Here is a 9,727-nt window from a genome sequence, read left to right on the forward strand (position 1 = left end):
TCTCACTCTCATCCTTGCGATCTTGGATCAGATCGCGTGGAGAAGCTGCTGCCCACGCGCCATTACTTCGAAAAGCCGCTCCTCGCCATGCCGGACTCCGCGAAGAAGGCAGTCCTCTCCGCCGCCAGATCCCTCATCGGCCTCTCCTCCTTTCGCGGTACACACGCGCGACGTTACCATCTGCTTCATGCATGCATGTCATGCGGCCTCTCTTGCCAAGGATCGCCATGAAACCTTGCTGATATATAGCTGCACGGATCCTTAATTAGGTGGCGAGCCGCTGGCACGGTCCGCTGGTGTCTGGATCAATTGGGATGAGGGGAGCCGAAAGGGCGTCGTGTTGACGACCGCACATCTGATCCGTGCCAAAAAGCCATTGGTCAAAAGCCACCGGCGGTGCAAAGACCAGTACCTGTATCATCGCGACGCTCAAGTGAGTACTGAACCACAAAAAATAACCCACTTTCCTTTTTCGAAGTCTTATTTCCTGTGACGTCTTGTTTTAGGTTATTGTTCACTTGCTCGATGAAACCACTGCGGAGGGCCGCCTGCTCTATCACCAGGAGCATTACGACATTGCTTTCTTTATGGTTGCAATGGATCAACGTGTTCAACTAGCCTCTTTTGCTGACACAGTCAACAATGGTCAAGTGACTTTGTTGCTTGCAAGAGAAGAAAATTTGGATCTAAAGATAACCCATGGCAAAGTGAAACGGAAAGCAGGACACCACTTCCTGTACTTTTCCCAAGATAACGAATATGAGGTATGCAATACTATATACTCCCTCCATTTCGAATTACTTGTCGCGGGTATGGATGTATCTAGATGTATTTTAGTTCTAGATACATCCATTTCTGCGACGAGTAATTTGGAACGGATGGAGTATATTATACATGACTAAGATTCTACATTCTTTTTTGTTTTGACTATTTACTATGAGGCAAAAGCCCCACAAGCACAAATTTTGTTACTCAAAAGGCCATATGCACAGGAGGAGGAAGAACGGAAGAGAGAGAGAGAGCATGGAGGGGGAAGAGTACATACATACCTAAGGTAAGCGTGAGATTCTACTTTATATGCATCACTACTAAGTAGTTATATTAATGTAATTTTGACCTTCAATTCTCAATTCATTGACACATTTTGTTCATTACAACTATAATAAAATTCTATACATACATTCTAGGACGACGGTTGCGGAGGGCCAGTTATTGACTTTGATGGAAAGGTTGTGGGGATGTTCAACGGTTGTAGAAGAGGGCCTTTTGTTCCTTCTTCTGTTTTGAATGGGTGCATGGATTTGTGGAGGAATTTTGGGTATGCATTATCGCTCAGTTTTAGGCAATGTTTTTAACTAATGCCTTCATCATTTTATCAACTTGTTGTTGGTACTTGAACAATACATATGACCTCATCAATACATGTGACTTCTGTCATGTATTTTTGTATTTGATTTACAAAATCATGTGTGAGTGACAATAACTGGGAGAGGAACTTCGAACGGTTGCTAGGTGGAGCGTTGTATGACAGTAAGATGATTCACGATGATACCTTTATAGGAGAAAGAGTGTTGATCACCGAAATGATTTTTGAATGTGTTAATACTAATTATTTCAATAGTGCATAAATAAAACTTCATTGACTGCTATGTTTTTTTAACATAAATGTGTCTTTTAGCCGAAGCAATCTTATTTTGATGTCTTGATCCAAAATCATGTTACGATTTTGTAGGTGCATCCTTCGGCCCCACCTTGGGTTGCAATTTGAGGCCATCAAGTTTCTAGATCCCACTCGTGGTGAGTACATATGGCGGAAGTTAAACATTGATGACGGTCTTGTTGTTGAAGAGGTATAATATATTTTTGTTCTTCTTTTGCTTTATTTGACTTTCTATTGTATTTCTCGGCATTGCCTCTCGTGCATGTTATAATTATTGACAATCAAACCTTAGATGTCAGCAGGATCCCATGCTGAGAAAATTGGAATCCGAGTAGGTGATATTATTGATTGCATTAATGGAGAACGCATCTCTACGACACTTGAGGTATGTGTACTACTCCGTCAGTCTAGGTGTATAAGTCACCTTACGAAAATCAAATAATCCCTAAATACTTAGGCACGGTACATTAACTCCCACCTCGTTTCTTCTTTCATGACATATCAACCAATAAGAAATGTGGGCCGTGCATGCTTTCAATGACTTGAGACTACCAAACACGACAGTGGTTAGTTCATTGCATGCAATGCAATTAATTCGCAAAAAAACAATAAGTTCTCTCGTTTTCCCCTCCGCCTTGGTCGCGGTGCACAACCTAAGATGACTTATAAACCTAGACAGAGGGAGTATTAGATTTTTAAAATCAATAATATGTATGCCAATTTCTATTGGTGATATATTACTTTTTTCTTGTGATTGGTTTTTTACTTTGTTTTGCTATTATTAGTTGGAAAACAAGTTGTTGAGCATATGCATGTGCAATTTTAATAGAGGAAATCTCGAAGTTGATGTTTCAGTAAGTTTGAACTTCTGTTTGAAATCATGTTTTGCTGGATCTGTGCCATCCATTTGTTCATACAAAATGTTTCTTTGTAAAATATTTGTATTGAAAAAATAGTCTCATGACTGTACAGATCCGGGTATTTCACACAGCCAAACGTCTCCGGAGGACAATAAATTTAACTGTAAATGTATCTGATCGTAAAGAAGTTATTGAACAAGGTATACAAGTCTGTTTTTAACCTAGTCCTGTGTAAAGTTTACTCCCTCTGTCCTTAAAACAGTGTACTTCCAACTTTGTCGGAAGTCAAAGTTCTTTATCTTTGACCATATTTATACAATAATACTTCAATATTTATGCCATCAAATTAGTAGAATTAGATTCATGATAAGATATATTTTCATCATATACCTGTTTGCTTTCACAAACAATGGTATATTTTTGCACAAACTCAGTCAAACTTTGAGATAGTTTGATCCTCCAACAAAGTTGGATGTACACTCTTTCAAGGAAGGAAGGACTATGTCGATTGTGAACTCTGAATTCCAAGCTATTTGCATCCCTTTTCTACATATAGTTTGTTTATATTGTGCAGTCATACATTATTATTCCTTTCAAATCACGAATCATCAAATATTTTTTCACCGTCTCACATGAATGCATGTCTATCTAGATTTGCTTACTAGTTTTTTACGCTAATAGCTATGCTTTCCCACAAATTATCATATAATGCTCATTTAAACGCCGAGATTAGAAAACCCATAAACCTTAGTAATTGCATCCTGATACTCCAAAGGATCTATCTTCTTGTATAGCTCCCATCTTGTTGTGTAATGTTTTTTGTCAGTTGCAAGTCTTGCCCCAAGAAGTGGGGTCTCAGGGAATTATTCTTGTTTTTTTAATTCTTTGGTATAGTTAGCTTGCATTGTGCGTGCTAAGTATTTAGGCGATGCTTTTTGTGCTGCTCCACTACTACTAACCTAGAATTTTTCATGAGCTGCTTAGCTATGATACTCAACTGCACTCATAGTTTGTGAAATTCCATTGTTACTACCGAAGGGGAAGTTGTAACTGAACGTGTACTACCTAGTTGGTCCTTTTTGTGATTTTCGTATTTATAGCCATGATGGTTAACATACTATGGAGAAATTTGTTTTCACTAAATTAGTAGATTTATTATGCGTATCACTAATTTAGAGTAATATGCTTTTAGTGCAAAGCATCCATGCATGTCTGATTTTTTGCATCCACTTGGCATTGCTTTTGGACTGAGATAATGCATGCACTTGTTGGTATGTCGATGCCGTACGATTCCTAGCACTAGCTTATAGGTCCATGCCATTATGTAAGAATGTATATTGAACTGTACTTGCATGTGTACATTTGGCAGTATACATATATATATACGACCTTCTTTTTAACAATGCTATTTGTTTTCTTTTGTAGCTTATTATCCTGTCACTAATGGAGAAGGGTTTTCTGCTGCGATGTCACCTGAACAAGTTGACTCAGACTCGAACTCTGACTCGGAGTGACTATGTTGCGTTTGCGCTGCTTCATGTCTTCCAAGTGTATTTTTGTACAATGGAAGGAACTACATCCAAAAGACGAATACACAATCATTTTGTCAAATACTATATTTCTTCATCTTACAAATGCCTAGTGTGATTTGTGTTATAAATCCAACAACCTGATAACAGAGGGATTTAGGATGGGGGATATGGTAGAATAGATGAACTCCAATTGGATTTAGAGTGTGATTTGTGTGCCACCACCAATCCAATATATTCCTCCACTTGACAGCCTCAACTACCGATGTCGCTTCCTTCATATTATTGTGGATCCTCATCTGACGCATCAATCATCCTGTAATGCAAAACCTTGAATATGAGAAGGGGAAGGCATAGATGGACCGAATCACGTTCTCCTTGTTGGGAATCCAGTGTGGATGGAACCATGAAATCTGGGATGGAATAAAACACGACATGCAGAGACAGAGGAAGAACATCCTTTTAAAGAGTCGTGTGTGTGGGATAGTTGGTCAGGAGTCTGTGGCAGTTCATCCTACGGATGCAGATGTGTAACATGTAAATACCGGTTTTACCTATTTCCACCTTGACCTTTGGTGACAGCTTCTGCTTGGTTGCGGAACCTACACTTGACAGTTGTGACAATATCACAATATGTAAATTTTGAATACTGGGATAGAGGAATGATTCAACATGTCTAAGAAAATACTACTAATGAGTCATACTGCATATTAGCCAAACTCTTGTGTCAGGCTCAGACACATCTTTTGTTAGATCGGGAAACAAAATACTGATATACTGTGTGAAAACAGCTAATTTTCAGGAATCTAGCTTCATGTAAGCATGCAGAGTTGATTTTTTTACTTCCAATCGAACAATTGCAGAAAAATCAATCCTCTCAACTTCAAGGTAGGTGATGCAAGAAATGGCAATGGCAATGGCAATGCACAATTTAATGTTGATAAAATCTGGAACAGTTAACACAGTCTGCAATGCAGACTTCCCTCGTTGACTCTGGTGCACCTCCTGCAGTGATAACAAGAAATTTTAATAAAATTAAGTTGAAAAGTGGACAGAACACACATTATGAGTGAACCATGAACAATACTTGATGCTAGAAAATCTTGTATGGATGTGCTCAAGGTAATTATATGCTATATCTTCCACCGAAGAATGAAAGTATTCGCTAGCTAGTTGTGCATGGTAAGCTTCTTCTTGAAAATAATTACTCAATGCAAACTTCTTACTGAAATGGATACTGCAGAACTTGTGCTACTTGTGATGCATCATCAATCAATTCATACTATCATCAAAAAAAATGTATCACACCCTTTGGCATGACCAGCAGCATATCATTCTCACCTGGAGCAGTTACCTGAATAAAAATGAATCAAAACTGCAGGAGATATCTTCCACGCATTTAGATCTGCAGCTTTACTATGCCTCCAACATATTCGCGTTTCCCCAAACCATCTTCTTTTTCTGAACCTCTATTTCCCTAATGAACATGATGGCTTATGATTGTGGTAGCCTCATGAGATTGGGAGAGAACACTATCATGTGAGACACGAAGCCCTCATCCTCAGGGAGGGTCAAACTAAATAAGATGTGTGGTAGTATGGACGTCGAAGACGATGCTTAACAGCCAGCAGTCAGGTTGATGTCACTATTGTGCGCTCCAACCCGATTGCCGGTGCAACCGGCCATGGGCTCGTGCACCTACTGTCTGCATGACCAACCAATTTCAGTTAAAAGCATTGTACAAAAGTAGGCACACATTAGTAGAACAGAAGTGGAAAGGAGTAAATACTGGAATATATAGCTGTTGATATTGATTTGGCTATTAAAGCAGGAACGTAATTTCACACCAAGTAAGTTCGTAAAGAAAATCCACACCAAGAGATAAGAGAACTTATATGGACATGATCTTTTTTGTGACTGAATCCAGTTTATATGGTTTCTTTGTACCAATATATGGCCGGCTGCTGCATTACAACTGGTACTTTGAAGGATCTGTTCATTGATCTGTATTAGATAGCACACCTTTAGCTTGTAATGCAGATTTATTGAAATTGACAGTGCGACACTCCAAAATCAGTTATAGAATACTATATTTTTAGCTCTATATATTCATGTAACTGAAGAAGTAGTACATCTGCAGCAGCATGTCTGTTTTTGGCCCTTACATAATTTGCTGAAATGAATTGCAATCATGGTACTGAAAGGACACATGAGGACATCCAGTTTGCATGAAAAGTTTTCTGTAAGAATAAATCATACACTCTGATTTCCATCTAATCACAGGAGCTGGTGCCTAGGCAGGATCAATCCACCTCATTCCCAGGCTCAGTGGCATCATACGTGAACACGCTTGACCAAATTGCACAAATAAGGTAATTCCAATCAAACCAAATTCACTAATAAGGTAATTCCAATCAAAGGTGATGGTGTTGCTGTTGCTATGGGCAAGCAGGATGCATAGCGCATGAAATCGTGATATGAGGAAGAAGTTCTGATGGCAGCCACGCCGACGAGCGGATCCGGCGAGAAAGTTCTGAGAATAACAGAGCAGATGGGGAGGTTACCGGCCGGGGTCATTCGGGAGAGGGAGAGATCGAGAGTGACCCCGTAAGAGTCCCAGGGCTCAGACTTTTTCCCTTAGCTGCGGTTGGGCTGTTTGGCCCATAAGAGTCCTGGCCTAGTAACGTAAAACAAACCAAGCGAGTCGTTCTTGTATCGGCAGAAACACTGAACGAAGCGATTTTTAGGTACGAAGACGTATTACGAACGATATTTAGGTACGGGAAGCGTATTAGGACGGTGAGCGGGCGGGCAGAAGCGATAGCTCCTTTATTAAAAAAATTTATTAATTATTAATATTAATTAATAATTAGGGAACCATTAGTATAGGTGTTAGTTAAAAAAGAATACCACGTAATGTGCATATATTACTTTGTTTGCGTGTGTTTCCACCTATGCTGGTGGCGCTTCTTCTGCATGGGATTCAACAAAGAAAAGCTGGATGCACTGCCAGGAAACCATGATAGTGGAAGAGGTGAACCTTTCATTGCAGACCCGAATTCAGAGTGAAAAATCATCTGGAAAATGCACCGTGAAAGTAAACTGAACATGTCGAGCTGGAGCTAGTCCTGGTCCGATGTGTGTTGCTACGTCGTGCATGCATATGCATGTGGACCCGAAATCACAAACATATAGTATGACCCACCAAATTAATCAGTTACGGATCCCGGTTATTGCTCTTCCTGATTGATTGGTTCCCAGGCTAGTGGTCGGTTAGCTGTTGACTCAATCTAATCGATCACCATCCTCGATCGCGGCTGCCGACTACTGCTCGATCTGCTCTTAGCGATGGCGGCGGACACGGCTGCTGCGACCCGATCGCCGGAGGAGCGATCCAAGACCACCGGCGGTGCCGACGTGCAGGACGAGGAGAGGGACGCCAAGAAGATGAGGACCACTCTGGCGACGGAGGAAGACGACGGCAACGGTGGCGACGAGGAGTTGGAGATCTCGTCTCCGCTCCGCGAGCCCTACCTCCCCAAGGAGGTAGACATGCGCGCCAACCCGCATATCCTCGCCGCCTACAAGCTCGCCCAAGACAAATTCCATGATAAACGAGGTCATCCCTCTCTTCCTCCCCACCGTCTCCCATCCTTCTGCTCTTGCACTTTCTAAGAGAAAGAGATCCTTCTCATCTTGCTGCAGATCGCGAGGAGAAGCTGCTGCCCACGCGCCTATCATTCCTTTTCGGAGCGTCGCCCGTCCTCGTCCCCGATGCCGGGAAGAAGGCCGCGCTCTCCGCCGCCAGATCAATCATCCACCTCTCCTCCTCTCTCGGTTAGTCGGCTTGTGCGTATGCCAAGCCTCCATCTCCATGCATGCGCCGCTAAGGGTCGCCACAAAATCTTGCTGATACATAGGCACATAGCTGCGTGCGCCTGCAGGTGGCGATCCGCTGGCACAGTCCACCGGCTTCTGGATCGATTGGGACGAGGGGAGCAAAACCGGCATTGTTTTGACGACCGCGCATCTGATCCGCGCGAACAAGCCGCTGGCCAAAGACTACTGGGCGAAAAAAGGCCGGTACCAGTATCATCCCGGTGCTCAGGTGAGTACCCATCAACACACCTCAAATGTAATCCCTCTGTCCCATAATGTATAGTGTCAAAAAACGTCTTACATTATGGGATGGAGTGAGTAACAATTTGCCTGATTTGCCAGTGTGCAAATAATCCCGCCTCTTACTTTCTCCGACATTTGGTTTCAGGTTACTGCTCACTTGCTCGACGACACCACCGTGGAGGGCCGTCTGCTCTATCACCAGGAGCATTATGACCTTGCTTTCCTTAAGATTGCAATGGATCGGAGTGTTCAAGTAGCCTCTTTCGCTGACACGTTCAACAGTGGTCAGCAGGCTTTGCAGCTCGGAAGAGATGGAAATTTGATTTTAAGGATAACTCTTGGCAAGGTGACGCAAGGTGACTTCGTGTATTTTTGTCGAGATAAAAAATACGAGGTACAAAAATATTTTATCTTGACTGCTATGCGAGATTTCACTCTTGTTTTTTCTTTCACTATTTATTGTGAGGCAAATGCTCCAACAACTCCATATTACTCAAAAAAGCATATGTGCAGGAGGCGGAGACACGGAGGAGAGAGAGTGCGTGGAATGGACCGGGATATACTTTATATGCATCATTTCCCACTGAGTTACATCACTACCGGAAACTGGCCCTACCCCGACGGCCAAATCAATGCCGACGACTGCCGTCGGCCTACTTTGCGCTATGCCGACAGCCACGTCTTGGCCGTCGGCGTACCTTGGCCGTCGGGCTACCACGAGCTAAGCCGACGGCACCCGTCGGCATACATATGTCGTCGGCCCAGCTGCGAACATGGCGACAGCAGCCGTCGGCATACCCGTGGGCCCGGCGACCCCGCCCGTGACCAGCGGCTAACGTCGTCAAATCTATGCCGACGGCCTGGACGGCCGGCCGTCGGCATATATCGTCATGCCACATCATAGATCCGCGGCGCACCGTCCATGAGCTAAGCCGACGGCTGCCGTCGGCATACATGCCACGTCAGCGATCCGCGGCACGCCGCCCGCCGCCTAAAACCTGGCCGTCTCTATGCCGACGGCATAGCCGTCGGCATAGGTAGACTTTTTTTTCATATGTATTTTTTAAGCTTTTTTATGTATTATTATATAAACTAACATGTACCATGTTAAATATAAACATACATATGAATATATATGTAGTTTGTATTTTTTTCATATATTATGAATATATATATAAATGGTTTGTATTTTTTCGAGCACGTTAATAATGTGCGGTCATGTTCTTTTGAATATAGATCATTATATTTTATTAAAATCAAAAACAGCTATGCCGACAAATGTTTTGTGGCGGTTGCAAACGCCCGACACCCGTCTCCAGAGTGTGACCCCCCTCACGTCCGCGGTGTGCCCCCCTCATGGACGGCGCCGACACCTGGAGGGGGGAAACGGACGCGTCGGGTCTACACGGTGGATGTAGCTGTGGGTTTGGCCCGGATGTTGCTCCTGGGTGTCCCTACGGGTGACCTGACACAACCGGGTGCAGAGGTCCACTGGTCAAAGCCCGTCCGTGGGAAGTCAAAAGGCTAGATCTCGTGGTCAACCGCTCCACGGTTAG

At 43.0% G+C, this 9,727-nt stretch overlaps 1 protein-coding gene and 1 pseudogene across 1 annotated transcript in view; both read left to right on the top strand.

Moving 5' to 3' along the window:
- Positions 1-4,405, top strand: part of LOC119299027 (serine protease Do-like HtrA) — a 4,886-nt gene extending 481 nt beyond the window's left edge. The window contains exons 2-10 of the mRNA XM_037576343.1: positions 32-157; positions 270-433; positions 507-764; positions 1,188-1,318; positions 1,733-1,850; positions 1,953-2,045; positions 2,446-2,514; positions 2,633-2,720; positions 3,946-4,405. Coding sequence (XP_037432240.1) covers positions 32-157; positions 270-433; positions 507-764; positions 1,188-1,318; positions 1,733-1,850; positions 1,953-2,045; positions 2,446-2,514; positions 2,633-2,720; positions 3,946-4,034 — 1,136 coding nt within the window. The 3' untranslated portion in view covers positions 4,035-4,405. The remainder of the gene's footprint in view (positions 1-31; positions 158-269; positions 434-506; positions 765-1,187; positions 1,319-1,732; positions 1,851-1,952; positions 2,046-2,445; positions 2,515-2,632; positions 2,721-3,945) is intronic.
- Positions 4,406-7,397: 2,992 nt separating this feature from the next.
- Positions 7,398-9,727, top strand: part of LOC119299028 — a 19,900-nt pseudogene continuing 17,570 nt past the window's right edge.

Source organism: Triticum dicoccoides, chromosome 5A (genome assembly GCF_002162155.2).
Source record: "Triticum dicoccoides isolate Atlit2015 ecotype Zavitan chromosome 5A, WEW_v2.0, whole genome shotgun sequence".
Classification (NCBI taxonomy): domain Eukaryota; kingdom Viridiplantae; phylum Streptophyta; class Magnoliopsida; order Poales; family Poaceae; genus Triticum; species Triticum dicoccoides.